Source organism: Anolis sagrei, chromosome 9, assembly GCF_037176765.1.
Source record: "Anolis sagrei isolate rAnoSag1 chromosome 9, rAnoSag1.mat, whole genome shotgun sequence".
NCBI lineage: Eukaryota > Metazoa > Chordata > Lepidosauria > Squamata > Dactyloidae > Anolis > Anolis sagrei.
The window spans coordinates 25,958,687-25,978,970 of NC_090029.1; the positions used below are offsets into that span (position 1 = coordinate 25,958,687).

The window sequence follows — 20,284 nt, forward strand, 5'->3', positions numbered from 1 at the left end:
AGCAGGGTCTGGCCTGGATAGTTCTTGGATGGGTGACAGCCAAGGAATATCAGGTCTATGAGCAATTTTGCAGAGGAAAGAAAGGGCAAAACCTCTGTTCAGGAAACCCTGTGAAATGAATGGGGTCACCAAATAAGTCAATAATCCCATCATCCACCAGTCATCTAAGATGTAGATAGATAGATAGATAGATAGATAAATAGATCAATGATAGATAGATACATATAATAGATAGTTACATATAGATATATGGTAGATTGATACAGATGATAGATAAATAGATAGGAAGATAGATACAGGTGAGAGATAGATAGAAAAAAGATGATAAAGAAAGATAGATAGATGATAAATACAGATGATAGGTAGAAAGAAAGATGATAGGAAAAGACAGATAGATATATGCTAGAGAAATAAATGCAGATGATAAATAGATAGAAAGATGATAAAGAGATGATAAATACAGGAAGGAAGGAAAGGAAGGAAGGAAGGGGAAGGGGAAAGGGAAGGGGAAGGGAAGAGAAGGAGGGGAAAGGAAGGAAGGAAGGGGAAGGGAAGGAGGGGAAAGGAAGGGAAGGAATGAAGGGGAAGGGAAGGGAGGAAAGGAGGGGAAATGAAGGAAAGAAAGAATGAATGAAGGCAAGGAAGGAAGGAGGGAGGGAAGGGAAGGAAGGAAAAAAGGAAGGAAGGAAGATAATAGAAGAAAGGGAACAGAAGGAAGGAAGGAAGGAAGGAAGGAAGGAAGGAAGGAAGGAAGGAAGGAAGGAAGGAAGGAAGGAAGGAAGGAAAAGAAATGAAGGGAAGTAATGGAATGGAATGGAACAGAAAAAAGAAAGGGATGGAAAGGAAAGGAACAGAAGGAAGGAAAGAAGGAAAGGAAGTAAGGGAAGGGAGGGGAAGGGTAGGGAGGAAGGGAGGAAAGGAGGGGAAAGGAAGGAAAGAAATAAGGAAGGGAAGGAAGGAATGAAGGGAAGGAAGGAAGGAAGGAAGGGGAAGGAAGGGGAATGGAAAGAAGGAAGGAAGGAAGGAAGGAAGGAAGGAAAAGAAAGGAAGGAAGGAAAGGAACGGAACAGAACGGAAGGAAGAAAGGGATGGGAAGGAAAGGAAGGAAAGGAAGGAAAGAAGGAAGGAAAGGAAGGAAGGAAGGAAGGAAGGAAGGGAAGGGAGGAAAGGAGGGGAAAGGAGGGGAAAGGAAGGAATGAAAGAAGGAACGGAAGGAAGGAAGGAAGGAAAGAAGGAAGGAAGGAAGGGAAGGGAAGGGAGGAAGGAAGGAAAGGAAGGAAGGAAAGAAAGGAATGAAGAAAGGGAATGGAAGGAAGGGAACAGAAGGAAGGAAGGAAGGGAGGAAGGAAGGAAAGAAAGAAAGGGAATGGAAGGAAGGGAACGGAAGGAAGGAAGGAAGGAAGGAAGGAAGGAAAAGAAAGAAAGGGAAGGAATGGAACAGAATGGAAGGAAGAAAGGGATGGGAAGGAAAGGAACAAAAGGAAAGAAAGAAGGAAAGGAAGGGAAGGTAAGGAAAGGAGGGAAAAGGGAGGAACGAAAGAAGAAAGGGAAGGAATGAAGGGAAGGAAGGAAGGAAAGGTAAGGGAGGAAAGAAAGGAAGGAAAGAAAGAAAGAAAGGAATGCAGAAAGGGAATGGAAGGAAGGGAAAGGAAGGAAGGAACGGAAGGGAAGAAAGAAAGGGATGGGAAGGGAAGGAACGGAACGGAGGGAAGAAAGGAAAGAAAGGAAGGAAGGAAGGAAGGGGAGGGGAAGGAATGGAAGGAGGGAGGGAGGGAGGGAGGGAGGGAGGGAGGAAGGAAGGAAGGAAGGAAGGAAGGAAGGGAAGGGAGGGAAGGAGGGAGGGAGGGAGGGAGGGAAGAAGGGAGGAAGGAAGGAAGGAAGGAAGGAAGGAAGGAAGGAAGGAAGGGAAGGGAAGGGAAGGGAAGCAAGGAAGGAAAGAAAGGAGGGGAAAGGAGGGGAAAGGAAGGAAAGAAAGAAGGAAGGGAATTAAGGAAAGGAAGGAAAAAAGTAGGAAAGGGAAGGGAAGGGAAGGGAAGGGAAGGGAAGGGAAGGGAAGGGGAGGGGAGGGGAGGGGAGGGGAGGGGAGGGGAGGGGAGGGGAGGGGAGGGGAGGGGAGGAAGGAAGGAAGGAAGGAAGGAAGGAAGGAAGGAAGGAAGGAAGGACGGACCTGTGGACCATTTGGGGAAAGCCCAGTCCTGGGGAAGGGTCTTACCTGTGGCCCAGAGGTGCTCCCTGAGCCGGAACGGCCCGTCCCTTTTGCCCCCCAAGGCAGGCGGGAGGGCGCTGCTGGCCAAGAGGAGCAGGCAGGCCAGGCTGGCCGCCTGGAGGACCCTAACTCCAGCCTTCGCCATGAACAACAGCCCCGACGGGAGGATGGAGGGACGGATGGATGCCGTGTAGTTCCCCCTGCGGCCTCCAGGTGGCGCCCTCGCGCTGCTCTCCTCTGAGCTCTTGGCAGCAGGTCCACTTCTTTGCTTCTCCAACTGTGGCTTAAATAGCTCTGCTGCCTGGGCGGGGACTTTGCTATTGGGGGGGGGGGGGGGGGATAAAGGCACAAGCGACGCCCCGCTTTCCATGTGGCAGACCACCCCAATGGTGCAGCCCCTCCCTCCCTTTTGGAGATCAGAGGAAAAGAGTGCCTCTGAGCCTATGCAGAGCGACCCAAAGGCCCTCTTGCCTAAGAGTAGCTCAGGCATGGGCAAATTTGAGCCCTCCCTCCAGGTGTTTGGACTCCAACTCCCATAATTCTGAGACCGAGGCCTGAGGTTTTTAGGAATTCTGGAGTTGACGTCCAAACACCTGAAAGGCCCAAGTTGGCCCATGCCTGGGCTAGACCATGGAAATTATAGAGAAAGCTTGCCTCTGAGCACATGCAGAGTGGTCCCAACGTTGCCTACTTGCTCACCTGCATGCTGCCCCCGTTGCCCTTTGCCGCCCCTTAGTGGACGCATCAGGAATTGCACCCCCCTGATATTCTGCAGAGACGCCTTTTGCCCGGGACTCTTGGGCGCTAATGTACTGTCCTCTGCTGCCATCCAGTGGTCACGTCGGGAAATTGCGCCTTTGAGCCTTAGAGGGCTTCGGGTGAGAGGTGGCTCTGAAACAGGCAGCTGAGCCATTAAGACCCGCTACAGGGGTGCGTAGGACACCCGAAGGCATTTCTCTGCTGCCATCTCGTGGCCAGGTGGGAAATTGCATCCGCTTTATTAGAAGAAGGATCAGGAAGGAAGGAAGGAAGGAAGGAAGGAAGGAAGGAAGGAAGGAAGGAAGGAAGGAAGGAAGGAAGGAAGGAAGGAAGGGAGGGAGGGAGGGAGGGAGGGAGGAGGAAGGGAGGGAGGAAGGGACGGAGGGACGGAAGGGGAAGGGAAGGGAGGGAGGGAAGGAAGGAATAGAAAGAAAGAAGGAAGGGAAGAAAAGAAAGAAAGGGAGGGAGGGAAGGAAGGAAGGAAGGAAGGAAGGAAGGAAGGAGAAGGAAAAAAAGAAGGAAGCGAAGAAAACAAGAAGGGAAGGGAGGAGGGAGGGAAAGAAGGAAGGCAGGAAGGGAGGGCAGGGAAAGAAGGAAGGAAGAGAAGACAGACAGACAGAAAGGAAGGAAGGAAGGAAAGAAGGAACATAAGGGGAAGGGAAGGGAGGGAAGGAAGGAAGTGTGGGTGGGAAGGAAAGCAGGAAAGGAAGGGAGGGAGGAAAAGAAGGAATAGCAGGAAACGAAGGAAGGGAAGGAAGGAAGTGTGGAAGGAAGGAAGGAAGGAAGGAAGGGAAGAAAAGAAAGGGAGAGAAGGAAGGAAGGAGAAGGAAAAAAGGAAGGAAGGAAGGAAGAAAGAAAAGCAACGGAAGAAAAGACAGACAGAAAGGAAGGAAGCAAGGGAGGGAGGGAGGTAAGGAAGGAAAGGCAGGAAATGAGGAAGAAAGGGACAGAAGGGGAAGGGAGGGAAGGAAGGAAGGAAGGAAAAAAGAAGGGAAGGAAGGAGGGAAGAAAGGAAAGAGAATTGAGTGAAAAAGGAAGGAACAATAAATGTTAGTTAAATAATTAGTAGTTTTATTTCAGATGAAGAACAGTCTCACCTTGTGATGTGGCGGCAAAAAAAGCCAACAGGATTTTGGCCTGCATCAATAGAAGTCTAGTGTCTAGATCCAAGGAAGCCATGCTCCCCATGCTCTATTCTGCCTTGGTTAGACCACACCTGGAATCACACTGTGTCCAGCTCTGGGCACTGCAATTGATGGGAGATGTTGCTAAGCTGGAATGTGTCCAGAGGAGGGTGACTAAAATGATCAAGGGTCTGGAGAACAAGCCCTATGAGGAGCGGCTTAAGGAGCTGGGGATGTTTAGCCCCAAGAAGAGAAGGCTGAGAGGAAACATGATGAGGGCCATGGATAAATATGTCAAAGGAAGCCATAGGGAGGAGGGAGAGAACTTGTTTTCTGCTTCCCTGGAGACTAGGACACAGAATGGGGTTGGACTGGATGGCCCATGAGGTCTCTTCCAACTCTGATTCTATGAACAACAGTCCCACCTTTTAAGTGGAAATGTATTTTAGATCATAGGAAAGTCAGAAGTTGTTCTGATTTTTCTATGTTCATCCTTTTTGTCTATTTACAAAATGCTGTTGTCAGTAGGAGATTAAGGTCCAAAGTAGAGTTTGAGTCTTTGTTGTCTTTTTGTTTTGTGAAAACATGGGGAAAGCTTAAACATGTGCCTTGAGTGGGATTAACTAGTACCAATTATGGGATAACTAACTAACTTTTTTGTTCCCAGGGGCAATTATGGGATGCACCCAAGCGCATCGAATGAGATGCAGGACGTTGTTTGGGAAGCATCATTATTTTAAGAAAGTATTGCTGGCGAAAACAGCCACTGATTTGTTACCTGTGCATTTGCATACAGTGTAAACAAGGCGTTAATGAGCAGTCTTTGCATCAGCGGACAAAACTTTAAAAACGCACAAGAGAATAATATGGTAGGGGTACATCCTTGGTTTTAAGGAGTTGGGTTTGCAAACAGGAAAAAGGTTGAATGAAAAGTAATGCCTCCACCTTCGTAACTCCTCAACAGATGGCAGTACCGATATGCAGCAAGTACTGGTTTGTTCGGTAGACTCTCCTCTACAGTTCCATTTTGGTGGGAAGCCTTAGCAGAAAAATTAAAGCCTCCATTTTTGTAACTCCTCAACAGATGGCAGTACTGGTATGCGGCAGGTACTGGCTTGTTTAGTAGACTCTCCTCTACAGTTCCATTTTGGCAGGAAACCTTAGCAGAAAAAGTAATGCCTCCACTTTCATAACTCAACAGATGGCAGTACTGGTATGTGGTAGGTACTGGCTTGTTCAGTAGTCTTTCCTCTACAGTTCCATTTTGGCGGGAAGCCTTAGCAGAAAAAGTAATGCCTCCATCTTCATAACTCAACAGATGGCAGTACTGGTATGTGGTAGGTACTGGCTTGTTCAGTAGACTTTCCTCTACAGTTCCATTTTGGTGGGAAGCCTTAGCATTGAACGGTTGTGTTGTTAAAGTGTGAAGTATGGAACCCTGCACAGATGGTCGGTCAATGCGACTTAAGCAGTGTGCAGTCATTGAATTCATTGTTAGGAATTGTGGGAGTTGAAGTCCAAAACACCTGGAATTGCCATCACCCCAAAGGAGATTAATCAGAGAATGCAAGCTGTTTATGGGGATTGTGTTGATGCAAGTACATTGAGTGAGAAAGTTTAAAGATGTTGAGGTGGGAACATCTGATTTGCGTGACAAACAAAGAGTTGGATGTCCTGTGACAGCAACCATCGAGTTTCACAAGCAAAAGGTTGACAGATTGATTCAGGACGATCGTCGTATCACTCAAGAGAGAAATTTCAACCATAATCGGCATTTCACAAGAACGTGTGGGTCACATTATTGTTTTGCTTGGCTATTGGAAGACCTGTGCACAATGAGTACATTGAAATAACTGTTAGATGCTGGTGGTGGAAACAGTGTTGCCTTCTTTCATGACGGCTTCAGAAAACTTGTTCTTCATTGGCAGAAATGTATCCAATTGTCTGGTGATTATGTGGAAAAGTGAATAGTGGTAGTGAAAGACCACATTCTCAGGATTATTTCTGCGTTTGACTTATTAAAATATTCCCACCCAAACCCAAGTAACGAAGGTGGAAGCATTACTTTTCATTAAACCCTCGTATATACAGGGAAGACAAAACAAACAGAACAAAACTGAGCGAAGTTGGAAACATTCTTAGAACTGAAACAAAAACCACAATATATAAATGTAAACAGTTCAGTAAATAAGGAATGTCAATTGGAACATTGGAATTTGTGCAAAAGCTTGTGGTTTTGGGGTTGCTGTGAGTTTTCAGAGCTGTCTGGCCATGTTCCAGAAGAATCCTCTCCATCTATGGCAGGCATCCTCAGAGGTTGTGAGGTCTATTGGAAACTAGGCAAGTGGGGTTTGGATATTTGTGACATAATGTCCAGGGTGGGAGAAAGAACTCTTGTCTGTTGGAGGCAAGTGTGAATGTTGCAATTGGCCACCTTGATTAGCAATTCTGTGGTCAACTTTTGCAGAAACATTCTCTTGTTGCAGAAAGATAAAAAAGTGAACTGAAATCATAGTATAGTTCCCCAGTGGCACAGCAGGTTAAACCGCTGAGCTGCTGAATTTGCTGACTGAAAGGTCGCAGCTTTGAATCCAAGGAGCGGGGTGAGCTCCCACTGTTAGCCCCAGCTTCCGCCAACCTAGCAGCTCAAAAACATGCAAATGTGAGTAGATCAAGAGGTACTGCTCCAGTGGGAAGGTAACGGCGCTCCATGCCATCATAGACCTTGGAGGTGTCTATGGACAAAGCCAGCTCTTCAGCTTAGAAATTGAGATGAGCACCAACCCCCAGAGTCGGACATGATTGGACTTAATGTCAGGGGGAAACCTTTACTTATAGATATATACAGTCGGTCTAAAAGACTGACAGAAAGATCAGACCAGACACTTTGGCTGAAAACTTTTAATATAAAAAATTCAACGATGTACAAAAAGGCTAAAAGGTGACAAACCGTTCAAAATACTGGGATCAACTTTCCTGTTACACAGCTGTAGTAGAAAATAAAACTAAAGAGCCCGGCCCCATTGGGTGGGGAAGCAGTGACGTGTACCCGCCATCACACCCTTCTCTCTCTCTTCTCTTCAGCGCAACCGGCACCATCTTCCGGGCGGCAGACTACTCTCGATGGACCAGCACAAACAGGCCCAGGAGAAAGAGGACGGTGTACTGTCAGTGGCGAGAAAAAGGGAATCATTGGGGCATTAGACCAGAGCTTTCCAAACGTTTCAAGCTGGTGACAGGCTTTGTAGACATGCATCCTTTCACAAACACAGTAATGCAGTTTTACTAACACGCTGCAAGTTAAACCAACTCCTTATAAGAGTTTCAGACAATATCTATAACATATAATATACATGCTGTATATACTCGAATATAAGCCTAGATTTTCAGCCTCTTTTTAGGCCGAAAAACCTCCCCTCGGCTTATACTCGAGCCAAAGTAACTTATTATTTTACTCTGTTATTATTATTATTACATTTATTATTTTACTCTATGTATTATTGTTACATTTATCATTTTACTCCATTTATTATTACATTTGTTATTTTACTCCATTTATTATTATTACATTTATTATTTTTCTTTATTTATTAATATTATTTATTATTATTTATTTATTATTATTACTTTATTATTATTAATAATATTACATTTATTATTATACTTATTATTTTTCTCCATTTATTATTATTACATTTATTTTTCTCTATTTATTATTATTACATTTATCATTTTACTCTATTTATTATTATTACATGTATTCTTTTACTCTATTATGATTATGACATTTATTATTTTTTCTCTATTTATTGTTACATTTAGCATTTTACTCCGTTTATTATTATTACATTTATTCTTTTTCTCTGTTATTATTATTATTACATTTATTATTTTACTCCATTTACCATTATTACATTTACTATTTTTCTCTATTATTATTACATTTATCATTTTACTCTATTTATTATTATTATTAAATTTATTATTTTACTCCATTTATCATTATGACATTTATTATTTTTCTCTATTATTATTATTACATTTATCATTTTACTTTATTATTAGTACATTTACTGCTTTACTTTATTATTATTACTATTATTATATTTATTATTATTTTACTCTAGTATTACTCACTTTATCATTATTGGAAGGTTATGTACGTACATTTACATTGAGAATGGTTAGAATAATAATTTCATCAGAGTTGGACAGTCTTATCTTAAATTACAGTTTTATGTAAATATTCCAAAACATTGAACCGACGATGTCTGAATTAATGTAATTTTATTGGTATCTATTTTTATTTTTAAATGAACCAGTAGCTGCTGCATTTCCCACCCTCAGCTGATATTCAAGTCAATACGTTTTCCCAGGTTTTTTGTCGTAAAATCAGGTGTCTCGGCTTATATTCGGGTCAGCTTATACACGAGTATATATAGTAATTAAAATGCATGGTACACAAAACTAAAATACAATAGTAATTGATTGGAAATCTTAAATTCATGGTCTAAAATTGACTGGGTCAGCAGTCATGGTACACAAAACTAAAATACAATAGTAATTGATTGGAAATCTTAAATTCATGGTCTAAAATTGACTGGGTCAGCCTGTCGGAAGAGATGGGTCTTCAGCTGTGCTTTATATTCCGGCAGCTCCTTTAGCTGTTTGGACCTCTTCCACAAATGCTGAGTTTGTGACTTTGTGAGGCACTCCACACCTCAGCATCCTATCTATACAAGGCCTTCTTGAACCAAGTAAAAGGGATGAAATGACTGGGAACCATACCTTGAATTTGGGGTAGTCGTTCATTAGGATGGTCACAATCCCAATGTATGGCACAAATCTAAAATGCAAAAAAGACAAAACCTTCTGGTTTAGGCATCATCACAACAAGTCATCAGCTGTAAAATCTCTGACTGATTTGGAAGAGACTTCTTAGGCCATCAAGTCCATCCCCATTCCGCCAAGAAGCAGGAAAATTGCATTCAAAGCACCCCCGACAGATGACCATCCAGCCTCTGTTTAAAAGCCTTCAAAGAAGGAGCCTCCTGGGCAGAGAGTTCCACTGCTGAACAGCTCTCACAGTCTGGAAGTTCTTCCTCATCTTCAGGTGGGATCTACTTTCCTGTAGTTTGAAGCCATTGTTCCATTGCGTCCTAGTCTCCAAGGCAGCACAAAACAAGACTTCCTCATCATGTCTCCTTTCACCCTTCTCTTCTTCAGCTCTTTAAGCCACTCCTCATAGGGCTTGTTCTACAGACCCTTGATCCTTTTATTCGCCCTTCTCTGGACACATTCCAGCTTAGAGTAAATTTGTTGTTCATTCGTTCAGTCATCTCCGACTCTTCATGACCTCATGGACCAGCCCACGCCAGCGCTCCCTGTCGGCCGCCACCACCCCCAGCTCCTTCAAGGTCAGTCCAGTCACTTCAAGGATGTAAATAACTCCCTTCAATTGTGTGTGCCCAGAATTGGACACAGTGTGATTCCAGGTGTGGTCTAACCAAGGCAGAACAGAGCATGGGGAGCATGACTTCCCTGGATCTAGGCACTAGACTCCTAGTTCTGCAGGCCAAAAATCCCATTGGCTTTTTTTGCTGCCGCATCACATTGCCACAGTTTAAAATATCCATATTCATGCTTCCCTTTTGCGTTTCCAGGATCCAAGTGGAATAGACTCTTCCTTTGTTGTGTGCCATAAAATCTGCCCTTATGTTTTCCATCTTGGACCATTTATGATCACTAAAAAGCTAAAACAACAGGACATAAAAGCCCATTTGCTTTCATGTAGCGCTCAGTCTGAAAAATAATGCATGCTGGCCTTCAGGTCGCATTCGCGAAGGCTGACTTCGTACACTTAATCTTCATGGGATTTGGTGAGGGATGCTTGTGATGCCGCGTGCAAAGGTCATGTGATGCGGAAGCTTAGAAAGCCAATGGGATTTTGGCCTGCATAAATTGAAGCTTAGTGCCTAGATCCAGGGAAGTCCTGCTCCCCATGCTTTATTCTGCCTTGGTCAGACCACACCTGGAATCACACTGTGTCCAGTTCTAGGAACCACAATGGAAGGGAGATGTTGACTCTAAGATGGAAGGTGTCTACAGAAGGCCGACTAAAAGGATCAAGGGTCTGTAGAAAAAGCCCTATGAGGAGTGGCTTAAAGAGCTGGGCCTGCTTAGCCTGAAGAAGAGAAGGCTGAGAGGAGACATGATGAGAATAACTCATGTATAAAGATGTGAGAGAGAGTCACAGGGAGGAGGGAGCAAGCTTGTTTTCTGCTTCCTTGGAGACTAGGACGCAGAACAATGGCTTCAAACTACAAGAAAGGAGATTCCATCTGAACATTAGGAAGAACTTTCTGACTGTGAGAGCTGTTCAGCAGAGGAACTCTCTGCCCTGGAGTGTGGTGGAGGATGCTAAATGTAATAAAAATAATAATAATAATAGAGTAAAACAATGGAAATGTAATAATAATAGTAATACTAGAGTAAAATAATAAATGTAATAATAATAATGAAGTAAAACAGTAAATGTAATAATAATACATGAGAAAAATAATAAATGTAATAGTAATAAATGGAGTGAAATAATAAATGGAATAATAATAATAATAAAGTAAAACAGTCAATGTAATAATAATAAATAGAGCAAAATAATAAATGTAATAGTAATAAATGGAGTAAAATAATAAATGTAATAGTAATAAATGGAGTAAAATAATAAATGGAATAATAATAATAATAATAATAATAAAGTAAAACAGTAAATGTAATAATAATAAATGGAGTAAAATAATACATGTAATTGTTATAAATGGAGCAAAATAAAAAATGGAATAATAACAATAAAGTAAAACAGTAAATGTAATAATAATAAATAGAGAAAAATAATAAATGTAATAGTAATAAATGGGGTAAAATAATAAATGTAATAATAATAATAATACATAGAATAAAATAGTAAATAGAATAATGATAATAATAAATTGAGTAACATAATAAATGTAATAATAATAGAGAAAATGATAAATGTAATAATAATAAATTGAGAAAATAATAAATATAATAATAAATGGAGTAAAAGAATAAATGTAATTTATTATTTTACTGTATTTTAAACAGAGGCTGGATGGCCATCTGTTGGGGGTGTTTTGAATGTAATTTTCCTGCTTCTTGGCAGAATGGGGTTGGACTGGATGGCCCACGAGGTCTCTTCCAACTCTAGGATTCTATGATTCTAAGAACACAACATACAAGACTCATCAGAGAGTGAACCCAATGGGAAGTAAAGTAAACCACACACCACCCTCTGCTTGCGAGCGCCTTACCCTCTCGCTCTTCCCACCACGTCTTTCTTCTCCAACCAGTACTGCCCCTGTCTGTACAAGCCTCGGTCGTCCACTGCGTTGTTGTCACCTTTCGTCAAAAACTTGATGTCTCCATTTTGTCTAGCAAAGAAGAGAACAACGACCGAGACTGAGAGCAGCCGGGAAAGGACAATCATGGCGGAAGACAATCACAGTTGCCAAAAGCAGCATCACTTCCCAAGCTGTTTTCTGTCAGAAATATTAAAAATTAACTAGGTATTTTTAATTGCAAAAATGTGAGTCAAGCACTGAAAGAGTTAAATGGATACAATGACTCTGTAAATGCTGTAGTTCAATATAAATAGTATGCCTGTAGCTTAGTATGCCTCAGTGTAAGTTGCCCTCAGTTTGAAGAGGCTTCAGTCTGAGAGAGGCCTCAGTGTGAGGTAAATCTCAATGATAGTAGGCCTCAGTGTGAGGTAGACCTCAGAGAAAGAGATGTTAATAATATAATATAATCTACTGTAATATGATATATTGTATGTGTATATATATGTATACATATGTGTGTGTGTGTGTGTGTATATATATATATATATCATGTAATGCAATATATTAGGCCTGGTCAATCCATGGTTCTAAATGGTTCTAAAGTTCTTACAAAACTAAGGTTCTGGTGGTGAAAATTTCAGAACTCTAACAAAACTCTCAAAATTTCATTATAAATGGCAGTTCCGAATTGGTTCTATCATAAAAATCACCAATAATGAAATAATTAAATTTTGAAAGTTTTGTTAAGAGTTCTGAAATTTTCACCACCAGAACTTTAGTTTTGTAAGTACTTTAGAACCATTTAGAACCATGGATTGCCCAGGCCTACTAATAATACTAATATGATATTATAATTATATATTTCTATTACATGTAATATTACTAATAATATTGCAATATAATGGTATAATACAATATAGTAATAATTAATACTGATATTGTATTATGCTAATAATATAATATATTGTATGTGTGTAAATATCTTGTAAGCCGCTTTGAGTCCCCTTCGGGGTGAGAAGGGCGGCATATAAATGCCGTAAATAAATAAATAAATGTTCCTGATTCTCCAAACCATGGAGATACAACACCTAAGTGCAGCAGAAAGAGCGAATGTAAGATGGCAACATGTTTTGGCAATACATGATCACCCACTATTGGAAACGTACTTTTCGTGAATTTTCAAAACCCGATGCACTATTGGGATTTCCCTTCCTTCTATCCTGAAGACCACAATTTCGCCCACTCTGATTGGCTCTTCAATGCGGTTGGTTAAGAAGAGGAGGTCTCCTCTGTGGAAAGCAGGCTCCATGCTGCCACTGAAAGACAAAATTCGTGGTTAAAGTTTGACATGTATCTCAAGGCTATCGGTCAGGCTGGTTTTCAAGGGCTAAAAAAAAGCATATGAAAAAGAACTATCTGAATTGCACAATAGGTCATTTTAATAATAATAATAATAATAATAATAATAATAATAATAATAATAATAATATAGGAAAAACTCAGCCGCTATCAAGACCTCAAAATTGAATGGCAAAGGCTCTGGCATAAGGCTCAGGTGGTCCCAGTGGTCACTGGCGCTCTGGGTGCCATGCCAAAAGATCTCAGCCAGCATTTGGAAACAATAAACATCGACAAAGTCACGATCTGTCAACTGCAAAAGGCCACTTGATTTGGATCTACGTGCATCATTTGAAAATACATCACACAGTCCTAGATGCTTGGGAAGTGTTCAACTTGTGATTTTGTGATACGAAATCCAGCATATAGATCTCGTTTGCTGTGACATACTGTGCTTTTGTGTCAGTAAAATAATAATGAATATAATATAAATAGTAAACATGCAAAACTCTGGCACAAGCCAGTCAAGGGGGTCCCAATGGTGACTGGCACACTGGGTGCAGTGCCTAAAGACCTTGGCCTGCACTTAAACACAATCGGTGCTGACAAGATTACCATCTGCCAGCTGCAAAAGGCCACCTTATTCGCTGATACATCACACAGTCCTAGACACTTGGGAAGGGTTTGATGTGGGATCCAATACAACAGCCAGCAGAGTGTCTGCTGTGAACTCATCTTGTTGTGTTTCAAATAATAATAATAATTAATTATAATAATTATTATTTATAACCCGCCACTATCTCTGAAATAGTTTGAAAATTGAAAAGTTGCATTTTACCTGTGTAAAATGCAACTTTTAATAGTGCTTTAACCATGTTGTACTTCGCCTTGAGGCGAAAGGAGAAGTGAGTAATAAATATACTATTATTATTGTTATTGGTGGTGTTGGAACATATTGTGTGACAAAAACCGTGTCACATCTTTTAATAGGCTTTGCGGCCTAGGGACTGGAGAAGTTACTTCTCAATTTGTGTAGCCCTCCATCCAGCTAACACTTGTGTTCAAGGGATGGTGCTAAGTTATGGCAGAAGACACACTCAGTAGGGCAGGGGATCCCACCCTTTGGTCCTCCGGGTGTTTTGCACTTCAACTCCCAGAAATCCCAGCAATCTTACCAGCTGAATTGTGGGAGCTGGAGTCCAAAACACCTGGAAGACCAAAGGTTGGGAAGCACTGCAGCAGAGGTGTCGGACTTGAAAGCCCATTCCATTCTATTCAAACTGTGTTCTTCCTTTGAGGTCTCCCACTGCAATGTGGCTCCTTTCGGCACGGTTTTACCTAAGTACGACCACGATGGGGCTCTCGCTGCCCGTTGCCACCATCAGCCCCTTCCAGATCATCAGTGCAGAGGAAACGATCATCCCAAAGTTCAGCACCTGGTAATACAGCTGGGAAGGGGGCGAGGGGACAAGGATGAGGGGGGCACTGGAAATAAAACAGACCAACCCCAATGACTCGGACATAGACAGGCATGCACAGCACTTCCCCTGAAACACAGGCCCTATCTACACTGCCACATTAATCCAGTTTCTCTTTCTCTATCTATCACTTGTCTATCTATCATCTGTCTTTTTCATCTTTATTTCTAGCTGTCATCTATCTATCTCTCATTGGTACTTAGCACCTCTTTCTCTATCATCCATCCATCTATCTATCATCTGTCATTCTCTATAATCTTTATTTCTATCTGTCATCTATCTATGTATCATCTGTACCTATCACTTCTTTCTCTATCATCTGTCAATCTATCATTCTATCATCTATCTTTCATAGAATCCTAGCGTTGGAAGAGATCTCGTGGCCATCCAGTCCAACCCCATTCTGCCAAGAAGCAGAAAAATCACATTCAAAGCACCCCTGACAGATGGCCATCCAACCTCTGTTTCAAAACCTCCAAAGAAGGAGCCTCCACCACACTCCAGTGCAGAGAGTTCCACAGCTCTCACAGTTAGGAAGTTCTTCCTAATGTTGAGGTGGAATCTCCTTTCCTGTAGTTTGAAGCCATTGTTCTGCGTCCTAGTCTCCAGAAGAGCAGAAAACAAACCTACTCCCTCCTACCTATGACTTTTCCTCACATCTTGATCCATGGCCCTCATCATGTCTCCTCTCAGTCTTCTCTTCTACAGGCTAAACATGCCCAGCTCTTCAAGCAGCTCCTCATAGGGTTTGTTCTCCAGATAATTGATCATTTGAGTCGCCCTCCTCTGGATACATTCCAGCTTGTCAACATCTCCCTTCAATTGTGGTGCCCAGAATTGGACACAGTGTGATTCCAGGTGTGGTCTGACCAAGGCAGAATAGAGGGGTGTCATGACTTCTCTGGATCTAGACACTAGACTCCTATTGATGCAGGCCAAAATCATTGGCTTTTTAAGCTGTTGCATCACATGGTTGGCTCATGCCTACAAGGACGCTTTTTCACACATATTGCTGTCAAGCCAGGTGTCCCCCATTCTGTATCTTTGCATTTCATTTTTTCCTGCCTCTATTATCTTTATTTCTATCTGTCATCTATCTATCTCTCATCTATACCTTTCACCTCTTTCTCTATTAATCACCTGTCTATCTATCATCTCTATCTATCCATCATCTTTATTTCTACTTCTCGTCTACCCATCTCTCATCTGGTGGAGGCTCCTTCTTTGGAGGTTTTTAAACAGAGGCTAGATGGCCATCTGTCAGGGGTGCTTTGAATGCAATTTTCCTGCTTCTTGGCAGGGGGTTGGACTGGATGGCCCATGAGGTCTCTTCCAACTCTAAGATTCTATGATTCTATCTGTACCTATCACCTCTTTCTCTATCAATCACCTCTCTATCTATCATCTCTATCAACTTTATTTCTACTTGTCATCTATCTATCTCTCATCTATACCTATCACCTCTTTCTCTATCAATCACCTAACTAACATCTCTATCTATCTATCATCTTTATTTCTACTTGTCATCTATCTATCTCTCATCTGTACCTGTCACCTCTTTCTCTATCAATCACCTGTCTATCTATCATCTCTATTTATCCATATCTTTATTTCTACTTATCATCTATCTATCTCTCATCTCTACCTATCACCTCTTTCTCTATCACCTATCACTGTCTTTCTTGGTCACCTTTATTTCTACTCATCATAACATATTGTATGTATGTGTGTGTGTGTATGTATGTGTGTGCATGTGTATGTGTATATTGTAAGCAGCTCTGAGTCTCCTTTAAGGTGAGAAGTGCGGCATATAAATGTTATAAATAAATGATCTGTATTTATCGTCTTTTTCTCTATCATCTATCCCAGGGGGCTTCATAATATATTGTATGTATGTGTGTGTATCTTGTAAGCCGCTCTGAGTGTCCTTCAGGGTGAGAAGGGTGGCATATAAATGTTGTAAATAAATAAATAAATAAATCTATCTATCTATCATCTGTATTTAGCATCTCTTTCTCTTCATAATATATTGTATGTATGTGTGTCTGTATATGTATGTATGTGTGTATTGTGTATATATAGATATATATCTTGTAAGCCGCTCTGAGTCCCCTTCAGGGTGAGAAGGGCAGCATATAAATGTCGCAAATAAATAAATTAATCTATCAATGATCTGTATTTATCATCGTTTTCTCTATCATTTATCCCAGAGGGCTTCATAACATATTGTATGTATGTATGTATGTATGTATGTATGTGTGTGTGTGTGTGTATCTATCTATCTATCTATCTATCTATCTATCTATCTATCTATCTATCTATAGTAAGCCGCTCTGAGTCCCCTTCCGGATGAGAAGGGCGGCATATAAATGTCGTAAATAAATTAATCAATCTATCAATCACCTGTATTTATCATCTCTTTCTCTATCATCTATCCCAGGGGGCTTCATAATATATTGTTTGTATGTGTGTCTGTGTGTGTGTGTGTGTGTGTGTGTGTGTATAGTAAGCTGCTCTGAGTCCCCTTCAGGGTGAGAAGGGTGGCATATAAATGTCATAAATAAATAAATCATCTGTATTTATCATCTCTTTCTCTATCATCTATCCCAGGGGGCTTCATAATATATTGTATGTATGTGTGTGTGTGTATGTATGTATGTGTGTGTATTTATTTATTTATTTATTATTTAAACTTATATGCCGCCACTCCCTGGGGCTCGGAGCGGCTTACAAGAATAGCTAAAATCTAACAAAATTTAAAAACAATTTAAAACAATTTAAAAACAACACTATCAAACATTAAAAGCCTGTCGAATATATATAACTTAAGCCGCTCTGAGTCCCCTTCAGGGTGAGAAGGGCGGCATATAAATGTTGTAAATAAATAAATAAAGCTATCTATCAATCATCTGTATTTATCATCTCTTTCTCTATCATCTATCCCAGGGGGCTTCATAATATATTGTATGTATGTGCGGTGTGTGTGTGTGTACATATATATATATATAAGCCACTCTGAGTCCCCTTGTATATACGTGTGTGTGTGTGTGTGTGTATATATATATATATATCAGGGTGAGAAAGGTGGCATATAAATGTCATAAATCAATCAATCAATCATCTGTATTTATCATCTCTTTCTCTATCTTCTATCCCAGGGGGCTTCATAATATATAGTATGTATGTGCGGTGTGTGTGTGTGTGTGTACATATATATATAAGCCGCTCTGAGTCCCCTTGTATATATGTGTGTGTGTGTGTGTATATATATATATATCAGGGTGAGAAGGGTGGCATATAAATGTCATAAATCAATCAATCAATCATCTGTATTTATCATCTCTTTCTCTATCATCTATTCCAGGGGGCTTCATAATATATTGTATGTATGTGCAGTGTGTGTGTGTGTACATATATATAAGCCGCTCTGAGTCCCCTTGTATATACGTGTGTGTGTGTGTGTGTGTATATATCAGGGTGACAAGGGCGGCATATAAATGTCAATCATCTGTATTTATCATCTCTTTCTCTTATCATCTCGCAGTGGTTCTCAACCTGGGGTCCCCAGATGTTTTTGGCCTACAACTCCCAGAAATCCCAGCCAGTTTACAAGCTATTAGGATTTCTTGGAGTTGAAGGCCAAAAACATCTGGGGACCCCAGGTTGAGAACCGTTGTGGTTCTCAACCTGTGGGTTGGTCCCCAGATGTTTTGGCCCTCAACTCCCAGAAATCCCAACTGGTAAACTGGCTGGGAATTCTGGGAGTTGTAGGCCCAAACACCTGGAGACCCACAGGCTGAGAACCAGTGCTCTCTATCCATACACGCCTGGTGTATATTGTGTATACAGTGACCTCGGTCCCCTGATGTTTTGGCCCTCAACTCCTAGCAATCCCAACTGGTGAACTGGCTGGGAATTCTGGGAGTTGTAGGAAAAACATCTGGAGTACCAGTGCGAGTCTTTATCCATACACGCCTGGTGTATATTGTGTATACAGTGACCTTCAAGGCTGTGTGTATAATGGAACATGAATGCACCCTGGGCTGAGAACTGCGGCCTATCTACAAAATCTCTCCCAAAGTCACCCAAAACCGGAAAGGAAACCCAACCCGGAGAGTGAGAAGGGAGAGGAAGGCCAGGCCTGGAGAGGAAGCTCACCTGCCGCTTGTTCATCCGCCGAACATCGTCCAAGAAATCCAAAGACAACATCCCGAGGGAAGAGGAGAAGGCGGCGGAAAGGATGCCGCCGGGAGAACTTCCTCCCGCCGCCGCCTCCTCCTCACTTCCGCTTCCGGCTGACTGCTGCCACTTCCGTCCAACTCCCGCCTGAAGAGCACAGAGCAGGCCTGGGCCTACTTGGGCCTTCATTGCAGGTGTTTTGGACTCCAACTCCCAGAATTCCTCACAGCCTCAGGCCCTTTCTTTTTCCCCCTCAGCCGCTTAAGCCGCTGAGGGGGAAAAAGAAAGGGCCTGAGGCTGTGAGGAATTCTGGGAGTTGGAGTCCAAAACACCTGCAATGAAGGCCCAAGTAGGCCCATTCCTAGCAAAGACAGTCCAAACTCTTTCTAAGTCGTCACTTCCGCCAAATGTGCTTCCTCCCACACTCATACATTCTCTGCCACTCTGGGATTTGTAGTGGACACTTTGGGCCTCAGCTCCTCTCCTCCACTACAAATCCCAGAGTTCTCTGAAATTGTCATGGCAGTTGAAGGAGAATAATCTATCAAGAGCAGGGTTGCTGTTGATAAAGCCCATCAGCGAACATACCTGTTCCACGCCTGATTGGACTACTGCAACGCTCTCTACGTGGGACTGCCCTTGAAGACGGCCCAGAAATTCCAACTAGTACAACCGTCGACAGCCAGGTGCCTAACTATAGGGAGCGTGTTGTTCATTCGTTCAGTCGCTTCCGACTCTAGTGACCGCCTGGACCAGGCCACGCCAGAGCTCACTGTCGGCCGTCACCACCCCCAGCTCCTGCAAGGTCAAGCCAATATCTTCGAGGATGCCATCCATCCATCTTGTCCTTGGGTCAGCCCCTCTTCCTTTTTCCTTCCATTTTCCCCAACATCGTTGTCTTTTCTAAGTGACCTCATGGACCATTCCACGCCAGAGCTCCCTGTTGGCCATCACCACCCCCAGCTCCTTCAAGGTCAAGCCAGTCACTTCAAGGATGCCATCCATCCATCTTGTCCTTGGGTCAGCCCCTCTTCCTTTTTCCTTCCATTTTTCTTTCATTGTCTTTTCTAGGTGACCTCATGGACCATTCCACGCCAGAGCTCCCTGTTGGCCGTCACCACCCCCAGCTCCTGCAAGGTCAAGCCAGTCACTTCAAGGATGCCATCCATCCATCTTGTCCTTGGGTCGGCCCCTCTTCCTTTTTCCTTCCATTTCCCCCAACATCGTTGTCTTTTCTAGGTGACCTAATGGACCATTCCACACCAAAGCTTCCTGTTGGCCGTCACCACCCCCAGCTCCTTCAAGGTCAAGCCAGTGACTTCGAGGATACCATCCATCTATCTTGCCCTTGGTTGGCCCCTCTTCCTTTTTCCTTCCATTTTCCCCAACATCGTTGTCTTCTCTAGGTGACCTCCTGGACCAGTCAATGCCAGAGTGTCCTGTCGGTCGTCACCACACCCAGCTCCTTCAAGGTCAAGCTAGTGACTTCGTGGATACCATCCCATCCATCTTGCCCTTGGTCAGCCCCTCTTCCTTTTTCCTTCCATTTCCCCCAGCATCATTGTCTTCTTTAGGTGACCTCATGGACCAGCCCATGCCAGAGCTCCCTATTGGCCGCCACCACACCCAGCTCCTTCAAGGTCAATCTAGTCACTACAAGGATCCCATCCATCCACCTTGCCCTTAGTCGGACCCCAGGCATGTAGCCGGGGGGGGGGCTCGGGGGGCTTCAGCCCCCCCCGAAATTCTCATGGTGGTTCGCGAAAAGGCCTTACTGGTGCATTATTTAAACTGTTATGTTTATTAATATCATGATTTGATCACCATTCTCAATATATC

At 42.4% G+C, this 20,284-nt stretch overlaps 1 protein-coding gene across 3 annotated transcripts; it reads right to left on the minus strand.

The window, feature by feature from the left end:
• Nucleotides 1-6,975: 6,975 nt before the first annotated feature.
• SEC11A (SEC11 homolog A, signal peptidase complex subunit) lies at nucleotides 6,976-18,557 on the minus strand. Of its 3 annotated transcripts, none has more exons than XM_067471391.1 (6): nucleotides 18,425-18,557; nucleotides 14,127-14,236; nucleotides 12,617-12,766; nucleotides 11,421-11,540; nucleotides 8,878-8,935; nucleotides 6,976-7,254 (listed from the first exon to the last, which is right to left on the minus strand). In XM_067471391.1, exons 1-6 carry the CDS (start codon nucleotides 18,473-18,475, stop codon nucleotides 7,204-7,206), a joined length of 540 nt encoding a protein of 179 aa, XP_067327492.1. In that variant the 5' UTR covers nucleotides 18,476-18,557; the 3' UTR covers nucleotides 6,976-7,203. The 3 variants fall into 3 exon arrangements, with proteins under 3 accessions (XP_067327492.1, XP_067327493.1, XP_060611322.1); XM_067471392.1 differs by having other exon boundaries at nucleotides 14,127-14,273; nucleotides 18,425-18,516; XM_060755339.2 differs by lacking the exons at nucleotides 14,127-14,236; nucleotides 18,425-18,557 and adding an exon at nucleotides 13,964-14,110.
• Between the last annotated feature and the right edge of the window lie 1,727 nt (nucleotides 18,558-20,284).